Here is a 20883-nt window from a genome sequence, read left to right as displayed (position 1 = left end):
TTCTAATTTGCATTTTCTTTTTTTTCTTCTTTTTTGCGACATTTTAAAAGTTCGTTAAAAATTTCCTTGACAATTAGATGGAAACATGACTACTGTTAGGGTTATTGCCTTATTCCTGGCTGACAATGCAAATAAAGTATGTACAAACTATGGCTGTCACATAGGAGGTGGAGCGTTATTTATTTATTTTATTTTCCATTTTTGCCAAGTTTCAACATTACATTTAAGTTACTTGGTCACTGGAGCCACAGTGTCTTTTCCAGAACAGAAGATGCCTATTCATACTTTGCAGTGACGACATTACCATGGATACCTGGCGGGCAAGAAACGCCGATAGAATGGCGATCAACAGTGGCCAGCCAATATATAGAACATAGCTGGCCTTTTTGTTTACAAAGTTTCACATTGGACTTCTCTAGTTTACCCGGGGGCATTGGAGCATTTCATAGTGTTCACTGTATAATTACGCATTTTGGCATTGGAAAGTTAAAGCAATATCATGTAACTATTTTACCTTAAAATAAAAGCTTCAAAATCATTTTGATGCTACACTGACTTGTAATAGGGAAAATAGTTCCTCTATCATTCCCACTCTGCGCCTCGTGAGCAGATATGATCTCCTGGGAGAAGTGTGTAACGCATTAAGTCACCACACCACCACTGATTTTGGTGAAATTGGATAATTTTTATAGAGACGTTTTCTGGTTTTCCCTCTGATGTTTCGGGTTCAGAAGCCTCTATTGACCATACGCTGTGGACATCGTGGAAGAAGAGAAGAGACCGAAGAGGACCTTAATGGAGGAAGCTAAGAAAAGAAAAGGAGAGAGTGACCGAGCAAAGAGACTGCTTTTTATGACAGCGGTGTAAAGTTCAAAGTGCACTATGAAACTGTAGGGGCGCCAAAATCGATTTTACTGCTTTAACTGTTTTGAGGGCTGAGATGTAGCAACATTTCTTCTAAATCTATTTATTGTGACACATAAACATATCCCTTGTGACTTTTTCTGACTGCTGTGAACCTGAATGTGAAAGCACAATGCATTGCCCTGACAATCCGCAAACGTGTCGCAACCTCGCAAATGCTGGTAGCGGCAGAACTGTGCATTTGAAAAGTCTTTTTAATATGAACCATATTGATGGTATCACATATGTCCTTGATTTTGACATGTCAGAGATTGTAATAAGATACATTCTTATTATGTGAGGAATGGAAAAGAACAAATCTTGCAGCAACCCTGTTCAGTTGTTACAACGCCCCAGAGTGCGACAGTTTCCAACAGCAACAGCTGTGCTAAAGGAAAGTTCATGGAGGTCATTAAGATCTAAAATATGTATCACCCTGGGATCTTGATTGTACTAAGGAAGCTTCTAGACTACGTATCCGCCTCTTGGATAATGAGATATCTTGTGTGCTACCATGACATTTTTGCCTGATGGCGACACTAAGGTCAGAGGATCATAGTAAATATGTGGACTATTTCAAGATTTTTTTGTGATACAAAATCATCCTCAATGGACTAAAAATATCCATATCAAATTCCTTCTCCGACAGATGACACAAGTAGTGCCTGACTGGAATTCTACTCCGATTTCAGACTAGGACAGACGCTGTTACGTCAACAGCTTTCTTACATGGCTGTACTGTCAAAACATCTAGCTATACATCATTACTAAAGATACTGTACGTGTTACAGGAACATTCCTTCTCAAATTGTGTGTGTACAGTGTGTGTGTGTGTGTGTGTGTGTGTGTGTGTGTGTGTGTGTGTGTGTGTGTGTGTGCTTGTGTGTGTTACAGTACATACGACAGGAAGTTCTCCCATGTATCCAGATAAGGATCATAGTATATGGTTCCCTCTGGTCCCCCCAGTGGTGTAGAACAGCTTTTATGGAGTGTAGACCCAGAGAAGGCCGCATCTGTTCCAGCAGCCCCAGGCTCAGAGCTCAGACCTGCTGAGGCCAGCTGATCCAAACAGGGGCTGGTCGTGGAAGTCAGGATCTGTTTATTTAAAGCCCAGTAAACTTGACTTGACCTACGTCGATTATATCGACCATAAACTCCGTAACCTGTTCCACTGCTCCGAAACACAGAGTCCGCTGGCAGGAGGTGGGAGGAGTTTCGCCTCAGACAGCGAGGAGGGCGGAGCAATGGGCGGGGTGTTATGTTTTCCATAATGACTGCCTGGGTTAAGTGCGTCTGAGCTGTAGGCCTGAACCTTGCATCTTGTATTCCTCCAGTTCTGTTCTCCACTTCTTCATCACTCCCTTCCTCTCCATCTGACTCAGAGCAGGAAGATGGAGAGGCATCTAGTTCCTCCTCTTCCTCCTCCTTGTCTTTCACTCCTCTGCCCATCTGGACTACACTCGCGAGTAACATAGAAGGTCCAAGTAAATGAGGTTCAATAGATTTTACTTTAGAAGGACGTCCATATTGCATTGTTAATCCTACATCTATAATGGACTGTCGCTTCTGTCCACTGGCCACCAGTAAGCCAACACTGGGGCGCCTGCGTTGTTCAATATTAACTGGAGGTAAACCAACAGAGGATCGTCTGGACTGTACTAATGCTACAGAGGGCAGACCAACACTAGAGCGCCTCCTGGCTTTACTGGTCTGAAGAGCAGGACCAGGTTGACGTACTGCAGCCGGATGCATCTGTCCTTTTCGGCGACGGCGGAAATGACGTTGGAAAAAGATATCCATCATGTCTTGGAGTGCAGTGCAATATGGAAGGTACTAAAAAAGTATATGTGACATTTGCTAAGATTGGGTAAGGAACACTCTCAGCCTTTTCCCTGTCTTCTCTGATACCAAGCTAAACGTTAAAAGTCAGATCAGTTCACATCATGTTTTAATATCCGTGCAACAGAAGATGGTATCCATGATAATTGATGATAGTCCAGCTTCCGCCCTTCTCTCCAATCTTCCTTTGGAAATGCTAAAGGGACAAATGGGCTTTTGTGTTTATTAAATGTGTTCACTAAATGACATCAACAGAGAGTATTGGAGAAAAAAAAACTTAATAAAATGTACATTTTCTTCTAAAACAAATTCAATAGGTAAATTGTTCCCACGCTTAATCATCTAACTAGCTGTTTAATTAGATAAATGGATCCCTGATGCAGTGCTGCGTTGTTCAAAGTCACTCGTCCTCAAAACTGGTATCAACCAGTAGTCCCTTCACTGGTTCCCTTAACATTCGCAGTATGATTGATGCATTCACTTGTTTTTCTTTCACAGAGTTTAGTGACTCACATAGTGTCATGACTGCATGAGTGGTGAATCACTGTCTTTTGTCCTTACGGACATAAATTGGAGCACTATCTGAGCTGCTACCTAGTGGCGGCTCTTTAAAAGCCAAGATCCTTGGACATTGAAACACAGACACTCCTTCATTATTCACATTGGCAACAATATGTGGGACACAATTAGTTCAACTCAAAAGGTCCACTTACTAGCTTTTCAGAGCTTTCAACTGATTCAAACCATTTGCTGAAGACCACAAGCTCCAAAAAAAAAACATTAACTGGACCTTTGAGTGAAAATCATTTTTGTCTCACACAGGCAGTTCGGTTTCCTTTACTATTATTTACTCATTTAAAATACAAGCTATATAAAACTGCTGCATACATTCAAACTAAAGGTGAAGCAATGCTGTATTAAAGTGCTCATATTATACTTTTTGGCTTTTTCCCTTTCCTTTATTGTGTTATATATCTTTTTGTGCACGTTATAGGTTTACAAAGTGAACCAACAGAAAACACTGTTAACAAACTGCTCCAAACAGCTCTATTGTAGTCCAGCCTTTACTTCCGTAACAAACGTGCGTCACTTTGTAACAGATGCTATAATGCTCGCCTAGCCGCTAGCATGGCACTCCCTCATACTCTGCAACTGACTAGCTAGCAGTACTTACTGCGCATGTGCAACTCCCAACAAAGATGGTACAGAAGTGAGTTGTCTCACTCTGTAGCTAAACAGAGAGCTCAACACACAGGGTGAAAAGAGGAGCTGCAGCAATGTGCAGTACAACACATATATGGTGTTTTCTGAAAATGTAACCACATAAACCTATTCTGGTACAACCTCTGAATACAATTATGAACCTGAAAATGAGCATAATATGAGCACTTTAACAATTAATTAAAGTTATAGTGCGTAGTTTCTGTCTCCCCCATGAGGAATTCTAAGTAATGACAAAACTGTCGGCACGTCCACATGATACAAGCCTTCCGTGACCGCGCCCCCCCTCCTCCATGCAGTTGCTAGTAGCCAAGGAGGACACAGAGGATTAAAAAACATGATGCACTCTTCGGAAGACGTAATTATCTTCACTCGAGTTTTTGCGCGGGAAAGTCACAGGACGACACAATCTTCTGAACATAGCCATACTGAGACATACAGAGAGAGTAGTGTGGAGCTGATAGTCTTAAATAGCTTTGTAGCACCTCATTTGGCAATGGCTTAAATGTAAACGGACGTTCATTAATATCAAAAAGTTACGCACTAAAGCTTTAAATGTAATGTGATGGGTCGCACTGACAAACTTACAAAGAATTATCATCGACTCTGCAGCCTTTGCCTCATTTAGCTAATGGTACTGTTGTTGATACATATTTACTGTTTTGCTTCAGTCTCAGTGTTTTTATCATTCAGTGAAAAGCTCTGATAAACCCACTACACACTCCCTTGCTTAGCACCCTGGGCATACATAGCTAGACGTTGGCTGGTAAACATAATAGACCATTTAGCAGCTAAAGAGACAGATATTTTTTTTCTCAAGAGTTGGTAGAGCTAAAATAGAATGAATATTGGACGGACATTCATCAGATAGACACAAACATGACTTCAAATAATTACAGTAGACAACTGCCCTCCCAAATGCTGGAAAACTAAACTACTACAGCATTAATAAACCCAGTGCCATGTAGAATCAGTCAAAATGATTGGACAATGTGTTTATATGCTCCACAGAAAGTAGAGCTTTGACTCTCAGCCCAAACCTGAGGCTGCCTCATCTGACATGTCCCTTTTTGACAGGAGGATCTTTTCCAGGAACCAAAAACGTTTGCTGCATTTTGACTGCCGGATCACACAGTATTCTTATTGTAAGTATTACAAATCACTGTCTAATCAAACACAAGCCTGGCAACTGTTACAACTTCCAGCATTCAGAGCGCAACCATCCACCACGCATGTGCAGTTAGGAATGTGATTTTTCATCACATCAATGTTATTGATGTTTATTAACAGCCATGGGTTGATTTCTCAACAAGTTAAACAAGTGAAATGAAGAGAGAGAATGGGGGAGCAAGAAAAATAAAGCTGAAAACTTCACTGACTAATTATTTCAATGTGGTTACACACTAAAACTATTAAAGGTAACGGTACTTTTATTGTCACATACACATACATGTAGCGAAATTCATTCTCTGCATTTAACCCATCCCTCAAGGGAGCAGTGGGCAGCCATTTACAGCGCCCAGGGACCAACTCCAGATTCGAGCCAGGGCCTTGATGAAGGGCACTGACCGGAAACCGGAGCACCTGGAGGAAACCCACGCAAACATGGGGAGAATATACTATTATTAGTATATTCTTAGTTTTATTAGTGGAGTTATATAATATATAACTCCACACAGAAAGGCACAAACGCCCTGGATTCGAACCCAGAACCTTCTTGCTGCGAGGCCACAGTGCTAACCATTGGGCCACCATTTTGACATCTTGCTTTTTAACTCGCACCCTTCCTTTCCAACACTTATCAGAAAACACAGTCACACACTCAAGTGTCTCATCAGCAAAGATTAAACATATTTTATCTGTCTAATCTTTGTGGTTCTTGATAAACAGTGGAAATGCAAATACAAACTTACTAAATTCACTGCTCACTGATGTAGCTTTTGGATGTCTTAGTTTTTGTAACTATTGGGGCAAAAAGGCCCTTATGTGTACTAGGTTCAGCCAATGTCACATTCTGATTTCCGCAGGCTTGATGGGACTTTAATTGTGTCTTATAGTGTAGCAAAGTATAAATCTGTCGTTCTAAGCCCTGAGGTATTTGGTGGACCAAATTTTGCTGAGTCTGAAAGTATCCGTTTATGCTGTCACTAGCAGAAACATGAGCTAAAGGTAAATTGAGAAAGCACTTTGTCAGATGACACCATTAAACCTAATCTGCACTTTGTAGCTTCACAATAGACCAAGGCCACAGATTTAATTATAGAGCACCTCCATCTATTGATTTGCATGGATTCAGAGATGTTCACAATAATACTGACTTCAGTAAACTTTGCCTGCTGCAAACTGCCTTGACACTGACGACCTTACAATAAAGGTTTTGAGAAATATAATAAATATTAAAAAGTGTAGGTTAAGTGTTGCACAACCCGTGAGTAGTCACTACATCAACATGGTTTTGGCACAGGCTTTTTTTTTTTTTTTTTTTCTAAGGATGTGTGAATGAATTTGACTATGCCGAGCGTAAATGGCAAGATTTGTCTTGTTGGATGGTTAAGGTACTGTGAACAAATCTACCGCATGAAAATATTCATCCTTACAAAAATAAAAATCCTATAAGTACTTTCATGAAGGCAGGAATTACTGCAGGACTGTTGTGTATATTTGATCAATATGACTCATCCTGTCAAACTATGAGCAATTTTTCCATTATAAGCAACGGGCCTGAAACTGCAACACGCATAAGTACTGACTGTCAGAACATTATCTCTTTTTACCGTATCGGTCCTTTATTACCCGTCAGCAAGGGATCAAATAACTGTTGTGTTTCCTGCTGTAGACACAGCTTAGTACAGTTTACAGTATGCATGACACTCAGTGTGGTTATGATAGGGGGGGAAATAAACAGAAAATCTGTTCCGTATGTTTCTAGTTTTACCACTGCAGACCACCCCACCACAAACTAACCTAACTCAGTACAACAGATGAGACTATAGCTATGAGAATGGAACAGAAAACATGACATGTGGTGTGATCAGTTTTATTACTGACTCCCACAGTGTATAAGTGCAAGATAAAAGTGTGTGCAGTTTACCGAAACCATTACATTATAAAGTCTAACAGGAAGTCCCATCTCAGCGGTTCATCAGCCCACTGTTCACTTAATCCCACCACTGACATTAAACAGACAAGCATTTTCTCTCCAAATGCTTTGTTGCAAAGGTTAGGGGTCATCCCAGTGATGACTGGCTTTCATAAAGCCACATACTAACAACAGCCATAGTCTGAGATGATATGCAATTTATTCAAATAAAGTCATTATCATCATTATTTTGTATTTATTTATTACATTGAGAATTAAATCTTTAGTACTTACATTCAAGCCATTGCCAAATGAGTTGCTACAAAGCTAAGCTAACACAACTCTCTCTGTATTTCTCAGTATGGCTATGTTCAGCAGATTTCGGTGACATTCCTGCGCAGAAACTCAAGTGAAGATAATTACTTCTTCTGAAGAGTCCATCATGTTTTTTTAATCCTCCGTGTCCTCCCTGGCTACTAGCAACTGCGTGGGGGAGGGGTGGGGGCGCGTGCACGATCATGTAAGGCTTGTATCATGTGGACGCGCCGACAGTATTATTGTCAGTACTTAGAATTCCTCATGGGGGCGACAGAAACTACGCACTATAGCTTTAAGGCCAGTTAACCTTTGAAAATATATCCATAAACTCTAACACATGGATGACCACCATGAACTACGAGCGAGACAAAAGTTTTTTTCATCACTGTGCAAATCTGTTCTCAAGGTATATACTTTGTTGTTGGGGAGGTTTGTTGCTTACTTTCTTTTTCGGCTGTCCACAGCTGAGCACGTACAGTATATGCACGCATGATACTGCAGGCCAGCCAATGGCGTCACAAACTCAGGGTGCTGGGGTCTAGCTATCACTCGTCTTCCTATTTCCCAGGGAAATTATATATTCTTAGGCTTTGCTCTAAGAGAGTTCCAGAGAGGATTACAACTATTTGCAAATGTATGCCAGACAGACAGCCCTCTTGATTCTTTGTAGTATTGTTGGTGTTAGTTAGCCATTGTTAGAAAAATTATGCTTAGAACGGTTTTGCTTTTTCTTTGTTAAACCATTTGCATCCAAACTGCTGTTTCAGTATTATGAAGGTAAATATGGTGCAAAAAGGGAGAGCTTGTAGAATACAATGTGAGAACTTGCAGAACAAAAAATCTGAACTTGTATGTTAAAATTTGCACTTGTAAAAATTTAATTTGCACTTGTAAAAATAAAATTTGCACTTGTAAAAAATATTCACACACATGTGATCTGAATTTGAAGTCATACAAAGAAAAAAAACATGAGAGCTTGTAAAAAAAAATCTGAACTTGTAAGTTGAAATTTGCACTTGTAGAAAATGTTCACACACCTGTATTCTGAATGTGAAGTTACAGAAAAAATATTCACAAATGTGTAGATTGATATTTACATGAACACAATGACAGCTGCAAACTTATAATGCAACATTTACTCGTATACTTTTTTTTTTTTACTCTGGTTCATTTTCCATCACAACCACAACTCAGTGATTACATCCTCTGGAATCTGTCACTGCAACTTCACATATGTGCTCTCTCGCATCACAAAGTGGCCAATCTGCGCACCTCGACTTTCACAACACTCTTGACGATACATTTGGTGCAAAACTAATTATTATGAGTAATATTTCTGTTTTTATTGTAGGTAGGTAGATGGAAGCCCACCAAGAACCAGGTTCTGTCCATTTCTGCCTGTTAAAAGGAAGTTTTTCCTCGCCTCCTTGCAATAAGTGCAATTGCTCTTGGGGAAATTGTTGGGTCTATGTAAATTATAGTGTGGTCTAGGCCTACTCAATCTGTAAAGTGTCTTGAGATAACATCTGTTATTATTTGACATAAAGCAGGAAGCAGTTTTTTTAGACAGTAGTAAAGCAGGCTACAAGAATATTTGTCTTAGAACTCATCGGAGCTGATATATTGGCTAATATTAGCTTTTGCAGTTATATCTTGTATTGGCCAATACGTTGTCTGATAAGTTATAATAAGTGGCAGAGCAGGAATGTCAACAATATGATTAAGGATCTCCAGTTTGTCCAGCAGAAAGCAAGTTCATTTTTACACTCTGAAATGTCCTGCTCACTACATGTAGGCCTATATACTGTATCTGAGACACAATCTTTTAATAACCAATTTTCAGTGATACATATAGAAAATGTCAATGCTAAAAATGACTATTAGGCTGATACTACCATTATCATAAATACTATAATTATCAGATTTCCATAAACTCTAAAATATCGATGTTGGTTTTAAAAAGAACTTGTATAAGTCAAGCAACATGTAATTTCTTTACATGTCCTTTACAGTGTAAAGAATTTTCTCAGATCCTTCCCTATCTAACCCTCTTCTTCCCTTTGCCTGTGTGTGTGTGTGTGTGTGTGTGTGTGTGTGTGTGTGTGTGTGTGTGTGTGTGTGTGTGTGTGTGTGTATGTGAGAGATGTAAAAGCTGCCTTTTACAATGATAATCCCTCACCATAACGGGGGAGAATGAGGGAGCGATGAGATTAGAGTAGTACTCGATAAAACATTACCCACCTAAGTTCATATTTGCATGTAAACACGACGTAGCGCTCTTTGTCTGGCTGAATTGAGAGATAAAACGTAGAGATATTTCTATCTGTATACAAAGGCAGGAAAACATCTTCCTGTCTCTTGTACCCAGAAATGGAGACTTTCTTTTGAAGAGAACAGGACTCCTTTTAAAGACAGAGCAGTATGATGTTTGAAATCATACAGCCAGGGATGAAGCAAGGCTGAATCAAACAGAAGTGTACGGTGCCTTTCAGGATTCCACAATTTATTTAATAGTTATTTCACTCATTTAGTTACTTATTACATACATACATACATACATACATACATATATATACTTAAAAGTATAGTATGTAAGAGTAATTGTCTAAGGCCCTGCTTAATTTTTTATCTCATTACCTTACATAAGCACAGAGAAATCGGGTTATTCATATTCCCCATGTAAATGATAAGTACTAGTTACTCAGTTACTGATTACTGTGGTGGAATTTCCAGCTTACGAACTCATGCTATGCAAGTTGAGACAGTAGTACCCAGTTCTCATTCAGGTCAGTGCCCAACATAACCTTATAACGTGTCCTGGCAGAGTAGTGCTTCAACTCTGTGTCTCCATAGTTGACGGGAGACGTAACAGCTGTATGATAACACAGTGCTGTCTCACGCTGCCAAAGTCATGGAGGAATTAAACACATAACACATTCTGTCTGTGTTAAGGAATTTGGGTTAAGCATGTGTATACGGCGCTCACAATATACATGTATTTGTCTACATTGAAGGTTCAGCTAAACCTAACACGTCCAGCATGAGTTTAAATGCTACATGCAACAGTATCCCGGTTGCTTTTGGGGAACTCCAGCTAACATATTCTCATAAACATGATAAGGGCTTGTACGAGTTTCTAAAAAAGGGGATATGGTGTTTATATGCTCAAACACATTAACGGGATACTCCAAAAACCTGATCATAAACGTGTTATTAATGTACATGTAAACGCACTCATTCTTGAGAATGACGCTCCAAAATAGAAGCCTCATTTTAATTAAGTCTGGTTATTATTTTAATATTCTTGTGTACAAGTGGACAAAATTAAACCACAAAATATCTTCTTTGCCCATGCCCTCTACACACATAGAAGTGTTTAGATGTACCTTGACATGTAGCAAAGTGTTAGTTATAGGGAAGATTGATTGACAAGAACATGAGTGTTCTGTTAGTACCTTCCAAATCAATCAGTGTGACAGTTCCAACAAGGTTTTTTGATTTGCCACCCCAACGGCTTTGGTCCGGTTAAGGTTGTAAAAATACTTGGTCAAAAAAAAGGAAAAGATGGCCTTCATGGTTAAAAACGTCAACCTTGACTATTAGTGGGGCGACCTCTTGCTCACTCGGTAGAGCGTGTGCCGCATGTAGGCTGAGTCCTTTGCAGTGGCCCGGGTTCGAATCCAACCTGCAGCCCTTTACTGCATGTCAACCCCTCTCCCTTCCCCCTTTCCTATCTGTCAATACTATCTAATAAAGAAAAAAGCCCCAAAAGAAAATCTTAAAAAAAAAAAAAAAAATCGACGAGACTGTTCGCCCAACCATCCTCAGGACCAGGTTAAATAAGTAATTATTTGCTGGATAGCCTTCATTTCTCAGGATAGGACATACTGAAAGTGAAGCGCATTTGAAGTATTTGAATAGATGGCCAATGCTTTTTTTTTCTGGTGAGGAAAGTCCTTTCCTCTAGCACCACCATCAGACCAAAGAACATTAAGAACCATCCGTCATGCAAAGTTGGCCTGAAGTTGTCAAGATGTATTGCTCCAATTGGACCAAAGGTGTTAGACCAGAGCAAGCAACATCACACAGACTAGCAGACAACCAATCCCTTTATCAATACACAAACAAACTTTTAGATATAATAATACTATCTGGCAAAATTCTGTTAGCTAGTGATGGCCAAATTAAGCTTTATGAACCATTTCCCTTATTTTCTAAGCCCACTAAGACACTCTCTGTTAAACAAAAGGTTGAAATCTCACTGATTTGCCAATCCTTGAGCCTTTTTCTTTACACCAATAGGGCCATCTAGTTAGGTCAACAGATACAACTAATGGTTAATGAAGTTGTTTAATTAATTTGCATAGGGCAGATAGGTCTGGTCCCCCCCTCCCGTTCAGACAGATTTCCAATGGGTCACATCCTGGCTGGGCCAATCACAACCATTTTTCTCACATGGAGCATGTTTCAGATGATGATTGGCAACTTCGCACTTTATGCAATATACAGATGACATAATATATATATATATAGCTCATAGGGGTGGTATGGTTCACAAAATCCACGGTTCGGTTCGTATCACAGTTTTAGGGTCACGGTTTTCGGTTCTGTCTGGTTCTTGTTATTTTTTCTTTTAATCTTTAACACTCCAGAAATATACTTCAGCATATGATATATAACTAAAATTAGCATATTGAATGCATGTTGCACAATACCGAGCGGTTCGGATGTTTTTTCATGAACTGTACCACCCCTAATAGCTCATGCACCCTCGTGTCAGCGACACTACGGCGAGCATAAACCTAGCTTAGTTAAAAGGAGCAGGGCAATGAGGCATTTTCAAAAACAACCAAGATTGTTGCAGATGATGTGGAATTTTCTGTTCAAGTACTATTTTTAAATTCTGATGGGACATGTCACAAATATATTGATGCATGCTGCAAACTGTTTACATTTGTCTATCTCTCAGCGCTACGTCACGTTTCGTTGGTTGGTTGTAGGTCTATCTAATTACGTAGAGAAGGATTTTGGTCTACAGCTGTGGATAACGGCCCTTAGAAATTGAAAATGAACCGAGATGGTCCAGACTAATTTATTTATTTGGTCTGGCAATGTCTGGCTAGTTCTTAGGTACAAACGAGCATAACGCCTCTGTTTAATGAGAAACCAGCTCAGATAGACTGCCTGGGTGAAAGAATAGAGACGTTTTGTCAGTGTGTGTGAGGCTATCCAGAGCTCTGTGCTGTTGGGTTAAATATTTACATGAAGAATCGTGGAATGCTATGCAAATACACACACATAAAGAGCAATGTGGTTTTCCACAGAGAGACCAACCTTCTAGCCGGCTGTAGCAATGCAATGAGAGCTAGCTTTTCTTTCCGTACACTTCTACAAGGCTCTGATGTGCTTTATTGTGAGGGAAGATGTATACAGTATATAATTTATGTCACACTGCCTTTACAAACCCATCCCTCACAAACTGCATCTTACGTATTCTAATTTCCACTGATGCAATGTGATGTTTGCCTCAACCTGCTTCTTCTACTATTGCAGTGATTGTGTTTCCCAAAGTGATTTTCAACAACCCCTGTGGTTCCGTAGTTTGGCTGACACATGGTAGATGGATTCATACTGCTGGATAGAGTGCAGTGAATAGTCAGCCTTGCTGCCATTTGCCAAATGCGGTAATGGAACTAAAAATCCAATGCTGCATTATGAAAGAGACACCTGTAAAACTGTTGACAGGATATCTCAAATGCCACAATGTCAACACTCATCATGAATATTGAAACCATGAATGGTTAATTATTTGCAAAACCTTCCTAGAGCCCAGAAAGGCTATTTTTATGTTTGTGATGTCATCTCAGTGTAAAGTCTTTTGGAGCGTATGCAGTGGGCCACACAATCATTTCTCATAATGCATGGAAAGAGTGCGTCTAACATAAAAGTTTATCAGCAAAACCACAAACCAGCAGGCTTGCTACTTCATGTCAGCTCTCATGTCAGATCTTTATCAAGACCATGATCTAAATTCCCTATATTTGTAGCTGTATTTTTTTTTTTAGATTGTCTCTCACAGTGGACATCTACCTACGATGACAATTTCAGACCCCTCCATGATTTCTAAGTGGGAGAACTTGCAAAATAGCAGGGTGTTCAAATACTTATTTTCCTCACTGTAAATGTAAAGTTTCGCGGTACGTCAGTGTTTTAACATAGATGGGTTTACTAGTGTTGCCAGGCAGCCTGCTTTCCTAAATTCCGGTTTCTTCTTCTCTACTACTTCTTGCTCATTCACAGATTATTTTGTCTGTACGCCCTCTGGTGTTTCGGAGAGTACTGCAACGAACAATGTGTTGAGCATAAATGTATCCGTGCGTGCTCGTAGGGCGCGTGCCATCTGCGGAGTTTAAAATTCCAACACAAAGAAAGCGGAAGGAAACAGACATCGGCGAAAATACATGCATCCGGCGGAATTTCCTGCGGCACCAGAGCAATCCTGTAAGTGGAACGTCGGGGATTTAGACTACCCCGACTAAGAATTTACATGGTCGAATCAGATTCTAAGTCTTGCCCATCGTAGACCGATCATCAAATCGCGTGATGAAATACAGTAATGAAATAGTCAGCTGTGATAAGGTAAAGGTAAAGCACCTTTTGTATGAAAACATACAACCTATTAGGACACAGACATTAAAAGAGTAGCTTGTTATTGTACAAGTGTTGCAGGGGTGTAGAAGATTAATTGAAAGAGGTTTGGAGCGAGCACTCGCATATCACTTATGCAGTCAGCAGCTGGCACGCTGGATCACGGCTAAGCTGTATCGGGCGGTGGCACAAAACTAGCATCTTACTCTTTTACTATTTCAAAGTGCATCCACACTTTAGATTTTCTTTTCCCAGACATTTTCAGTTAAAAAGGTTTAAATCCCTGCCACCAAGATGCTCCTCCATCAGTCACGGATCAAGGATCTGTCATGGGCGGTTGGATTTATTCACGCACTTTAAAAAGATGTATTAAAAGCTTCTTTCTTTGCACATTTTTATGTATAGCATTATATGTTGATATATATAGCATACTATGCTGTATATTAACTTATTGGGAGAAAACAGGTAGTTAATGTAAAATCCGACATTGAGCCTCTGCGTCAAATCGCGCCCCTTCGATCGAAGCATCGAATATTTGACTATTCGGGGTCACCTCTGCTGTCTTGCTTTTGAATCTACCTCTACAATTTTACATTCATTTACTTGATGATTCTACTCTTACAGTGACAATATATGAGCGCAATCCATAAAAAACTAAGTCAAGAAAACAGTTTGAAAAGCTTCTTAAACTAAGTAATCAGCTGTTCCTTGTAATTTGCTTGTCTTAGGCCCTGCCCAAAACAAGTGTATAGAGAACACTAAAAACCACCCCTCTCACATTACACATAATCGTTTGTTTTAATGTAAAGTAGGCATGAAATAATATGAAATGAAAAAATAGATCAATGCAGTGATTACTCACTGTCTTAACAGGAGTTGGATGAGAAAATAAATGTTTCATTTCAGTGCATCCAGCACATAGACAGGTCTGTCATATTTAGCCTAGCTTAGCAGAAAGACTGGAAACGGGGGGAAATGTTGTTGTTAAACTTGCTTTATATCCGATTCTCTGGCCTCTTGTGAGCAGCAAAAACCAGTTATAAACACAACACTGACAGATCATCACATCTCAAGTTGATAATGGCAAACCTGTGAGCATAAAGTTTCCTATTTACACATCCAGCAAATACGGAGTAACACTAAGGTCTCCACTAAGCTCTCCACTAAGCTCACAAACATATCTCTGTCTCTTTAGCTTCTACATGCTCCACTATGTTCACCAGCTGGTCTCTAACTGTGTCTGTCTGCAGTTTGGAGGGCTGGACAGCTTGTGTACCGTGGGTTTTACAGCTGCCTGCTGCTGGAAGCAGCACTATAAGAACGGTAAGACTGAACCAAAACGGTATAGTTGCAAGCAAGAAACCCAAAACAATGAGCTGAAAGTCTGGTGATAATGTCCTGAGCGATCATTACTACGATAGACAAATTTCACATTACGCCATCCAATGTTTTTATGAAAATATTGATTAAAGCCACCATATTGCATCTTGTTAGTTAGCAATGTACCCACCAATATGTCCAAGAATAGCTTGGTTTTTGTTTGCGGTTAAGAAAGTTAACAACATAGACGCCTATGGTATGTTAGCTAAATGCTCCTTAAACCACAATGTCTCTCTTTCTGCTTATCTTTTTTTGAATTTAACACGTTAAATACACACTAACACACACACACACACAACATGTAAATAAGGCCATTTGGAGTTGTTAGAACACATATTTGTCAGAGGTAGGTTAATCTTTGGGCTATGCTAGTGTGTATGCTATGCTAAACACACCACTGAGCTACCACCATATTGAATACAAACAATTCAATTACGTTTTCAGCTTCACATTCACACCTGGCAATTGAGAGTCAACAATTAACCTGCATGTCTTTGGGTTGTGGTAGGACGGCGGAGGACCCTGAGAAAACCCACAATGACACAGGGAGAACATGCAAACTTAACTCAGAAGGGCCAAGCCTGCCGCCAGGTTCAAACCCTCTTGCTGTGACGTGACAGTTCACAGACTCTGCTTTTCAAGTACGTTAAAATGTTAGCAGATATTGTTTCATTGAGAAACAGTAATGCATTTTGAATTTGCATTTTCGATAAAGGACAAGTGACTTTGTTTAAGACAGTACTAAGAATCTTCCAAAGGCCTTCTGTGACAGAAATCATCCTCTTCCCACAATGGAGTCAACCAATATAGTTAAAACCTAAAATTGGTTGGAAACACTGAGGTAGTATGACCTTGTTGTCGGCCAGATTAATTTTGATCCGTATGTATGCCTCTTTCCTTTTTGTCTGAGTTGACTGAGAACTAGGAAGAACACACAGCACTGCATCAGCCCACTAACAACCTGATCGACATCACAGAGCATTACATTAGTTCACTGAGCTGTTGATGAAACGGTTGATTTTAGTTTTCAGCATGACAACCAAAAAAGTAATTTCTACCTTGTTAATTTAACATTTTGAGAATGTTAGCTGAAGCTCATGCAATATTCTGTATCCTGATAAATATTATAAAAAATAAAAAAAAGAATAAATTTGGAGCAAACCTGATAAAAAAAGGAGAAAATTATCCATCCATGCTTGCACTCCGCTTTCTCATCTATCTATCTGCTGAGCTCACACTGAACTGTGGTGTACAGTGACTGCTAAGGTGGAGCAGAGAGAGAGAGAAAGAGAGAGGGAGGGGTGAGAGACACCCGCCAGTGTGGTGGGAGGAAGAGAGAAAGAGAGTGGGCGTGGTGCAGTGAGAGAGAGAAAGAGAGAGAGAGAGCCTGGAATAGGACTAAAATAACTTCCTGTGTACTTCCTTGTCAAGCTAAGTGAAACGCTGTCTGACGAATGTTCACACAGACTCAAACATCAAGTGCACTGAGAGAAAGAGGAAACAGAAAAACGGTCTGAGAAAGACCAAAGTAAGAATTACTGTGAGTTACATCCCCCGTTCTACAGCACACTGTTTATAAGGAATTCAAGATTGAATTACATAAATTAAAGGTGTGAATTATGGATTTCAAAGGATCACGATAGCGCTGAAATAGTAAAAAATTTGACCTATTTATGCATAATAACTGTTTTCTTATATTGCATTTTAACAGCATGCTGTGCTCACTCATGTTTAGTGTGTGGCTGTTAAATTTGTCTGTTTGCATTGTTTGTGTGTATTGTTGTAACAATGTTTATGCTGCCTTCTTGGCCAGGTCTGACCAATGAGTTTTTTGGTTAAATTTTATATATATATATATATATATATATATATATATATATATATATATATATATATATATATATACACCAAATCAGGCTAAGGGCGTAAAGTGTGGGGCCCCTTTTTCCACGATTGTGCATGATGGTTGTCTCGCTACCGTGTTGACAAAATCTGCAGACAGAGACAGACATATAAACACCTGGCAAAGCACTCAAATCTCTATGGTAGTTTGCCATGATCACACACACACACACACACACACACACACACACACACACACACACGGTGATACCAGTGTCGCCAACGCAACCGGTAATAATAATTCCAGACCGATGTTTCTGTCGTTGCTTAATGCTGCTATAAGCCTAAGGGCGCAATTATTATTTCATCATTACTTTATCCTTATTGGATTAGCCTGCTGCCTACATGTACTTACGTTGACGAAACTGACAAGTTGAATTATTAAAAAAAAAGATATTATTTAATCCGATGAATCACTTTATTCAAATCAAGGATTTTGTTCAAGGATGTTTTTTTTTTTTTTATGCTACGATGTTGTAAAATATGACAACAGACGTCTGAAACTGCATTCGGAAATCTCAACAGAAGCTTTGAAGGTAAAAATAAATGACATTAGGTACTGTATTTTTTTAAGAACACCACTAATGTAAAACTTTAAATGTGAGATATGTGATACTGTGATAATTTATCAGTTTTTCGACAGAAACATTCGCCAAGATTGTCCCGGATAGGACAACAAGGAAATGAATAATTGTACCTGATTATTTTAAGGGAAAAAAATCATGATACAAACTTAACATGTGAAACAATCTTATCTTGTTATAATACCACAGGCCTGAAGTTCATTCTTTTAAATTGTAATCACAATATTGGTCGGAAGAACTGCACTTATTTTCCTCAAATATTTCAGCCCTATGATAATGATTAATTAGGATAAGTTGATAAATACTACTAAATCAATAATGCCCATGAACCTCTTCTGATACACAAAGTCAAACAGTTTCACAATATCAAGGATATACAACAAATGCAACAAATGCATGCGCAAATATCTCCTGCCTTCTAAAGAGGCACCAGACAAACCAATTTAGCCTCTAGTGTTGCACCATGATCTCAAGCTTGAGTGTGTAGCCAAGTTCGATGCACGACGGTCATCGTAACTGTTGGCATGACAACTGCGGCCCCTGTTGCCGTGGGAATCATGTCCCCTCTCCACATGATGACAAGTGACCCACTGGCAAGGTTATACACACATACACACAAAAACACACACAAATATAATCCGGATCCTACTCCGACTCGCAGGAACTAAATGCACTGCGGGAAAAAAATGGTTTTATTCCCAAATGTTTGAACTAAACCTTTAATTGCACAGCAGGCCTTATCAAACGGGTGTGTTATCTAATGTATGTAGATCTAGGGTTGTGTGATGGTCTATACTTGAGTTTGTTTTACTAGAAATGTGCTATGTGCAGAGGGTCCACAGCAGGGTGTGAAGGTGTGTGTGCATAGATAAGGCTTGGATACTGTTACTGCAGCTTTGAGCTGCCTTAATGGGACTTGCAAGTACTACACATCTGTTCACATCCGGTCTAATCAGGTCAGGAGGCTGAGTCTCAGTCAATGGCGCTACCTGCTGGTCAATACAAGGTATTACACCGGTGCAGGGTAGACCACCATTATTTATCCACATTCTTTTTGAAACCATTTAATATTCAGGTTCTTGTTTTCATTCTTTTTCACCAATACTGTCTTACCTCCTGGTGAAGAGCTTGAGTCCAGTGAAAGACTTAGAGCAGCCAGTCAGCATCTCCTTCTCTTCTTCCACGCCAATTGGGTGGGATGAGGAGAAGCATGTAGGGAGGGTGGAGGAGGAGGAGGGCAGAGAGGAATTAGAGGAAGAGGATGCAGAGCTGAAATCTCCATCACCTCCTTTTACATTTAGTGAGTCCTCTTCTTCTCTTTCTGGCTCTTCCCTTTTTTGTTCAGGAGCACCTCCACAGGCCTCAAGTCCAACCCCATGTCCCAGATGAGTGTCTGCTCCCAGGTCAGAATCCATGACATAAGCTACAACTCATGTAATTATTGGTAGTTCTTGCTAAATGTACCGTATTTTTGGAAAGAAAAGTCCTTATATCACTTTAATCCTGAATACTGCCTGTGTAGTCCAAGCAATCCCAACGGAGAACTCCAAACGTTCCTTTCTAAGTATCCCACATATTCCCCAATGAATTCTTGGATATTAAAAGAATTCCATGTAGAGTAGCAAAATCCTCCTGATAGCAGGTTCTTAAGGCTTTCCACGAAACCACAAAGCTGCAAATGCAATTTTCCTTAAAAATGTGATGAAGTCCCCATCCTCTCACCTACTCTGGTTAGATACTGGAAAAGGCTCTCAGACCCCAGGTGCTTCATAGTAGAAAATATGACCAATAACCATGAGACAAAGACTGACTGTGTATATTGTGCTTAAAGAACTCAGGGTACAATATTAAAATCACTACATTAAAAAAAAAAAAAACTCCTCTGAAGCTGTGATATTAACAGGACTGCACTATGTTCCAAAAGCTATACTCCAATTACTTTTCTCAGACACTGGACTCAACCTACTATATGTACTATACTCAAAGGACTACACAGAGCATTCTAATTTAACTGCTCAATCAAATGTATTCTTTGCCAGCTACAGCTAGAGCACTACACACTTTAGTATAAGGGTAAAGCAATTACAGTCTAAAAGTTACAGTCCATAAAATACTATACCCGAAGAATTTTAAGTTTTAAAAAGTAGTATTATGAAGTACACTCAGACTCCAAATCTTATTACGCTCAGTAATATTATGACAATGAATTATTACTACACTTAAGTGCTCTAGGACTTCAAACATGGCTACCCTGCAAAGGCTACAAAGTCAATAATCCACACGCCAAAGGTCTTTTACAAGACATACAAGGTAGGTGTGTGTGTGTGTGTGTGTGTGTGTGTGTGTGTGTGTGTGTAGAGAGAGAGAGAGATTAGAGTTGAGTAATGAGGGAGACATAATCCTTTCCAGCATTCCTCTCCATGTCTCCCACTCTGCAGTAGTGCTGTCAGCAACAGTAGTATCAGTGCAGTAGAAGTCCAGTGTTCCTGTGACTGTCAGTCAGTGTTCACTCTCCTCTTTGTTTGTTCTTCAGCTTTTCACTCCTCTGCCTTCCTCCTCTTCTTCTTCTTCTTAGTAGTTTAAACTGTTTCCTTTCCTCGTACTCTTTCTCCTCCCTCTCTTCTTCTTTAGTGTCTTGCTGAGTTTAATTACTCTCCATGTGAGGCGCACATTGACACACAGGCCCACACAACTGAGTTGCACACTGCTACACACTCACGCCTTAATAAACACACACTGATCCTCTACTACCCGCCCGGCTAAAACCAGGAAGTGTATAATAACTACAATCAGGGCCTCACTGTTAGCTGCCCTGTCACATGCCTGACTGAAAATCTCTCACTGACTAACTGCTGCTCACTTCTGACTAACTGCTGTGATCATGGTTTTTCTTGCACTGTTTACATTATTTCTTTAATGTGACGTATGTGAATATTTGACACCAGTCTGAACAAGTCACACTTCTTTATAAATGCACATTTCAATGTTGAACATTTATTAATGTCACAC

General features: G+C 39.7%; 1 protein-coding gene across 5 annotated transcripts in view; it reads right to left on the bottom strand.

The window, feature by feature from the left end:
• Positions 1–20639, bottom strand: part of dgkza (diacylglycerol kinase, zeta a) — a 102970-nt gene extending 82331 nt beyond the window's left edge. For 3 of the 5 annotated variants that reach the window (XM_031302376.2, XM_031302377.2, XM_031302378.2), the window contains exons 1-2: positions 16551–16637; positions 1805–2938 (exon numbers count right to left, since the gene is read on the bottom strand). In XM_031302376.2, coding sequence (XP_031158236.2) covers positions 1805–2706 — 902 coding nt within the window. In that variant the 5' untranslated portion in view covers positions 2707–2938; positions 16551–16637. Of the gene's footprint in view, positions 1–1804; positions 2939–16550; positions 16639–18987 lie in introns of those variants that run through there. The other 2 variants (XM_031302375.2, XM_031302379.2) reach the window with 2 other exon arrangements.
• Between the last annotated feature and the right edge of the window lie 244 nt (positions 20640–20883).

The sequence above is a fragment of the Sander lucioperca genome, chromosome 24 (genome assembly GCF_008315115.2).
Source record: "Sander lucioperca isolate FBNREF2018 chromosome 24, SLUC_FBN_1.2, whole genome shotgun sequence".
NCBI lineage: Eukaryota > Metazoa > Chordata > Actinopteri > Perciformes > Percidae > Sander > Sander lucioperca.
This window is presented reverse-complemented; position numbering and strand designations above follow the sequence as displayed.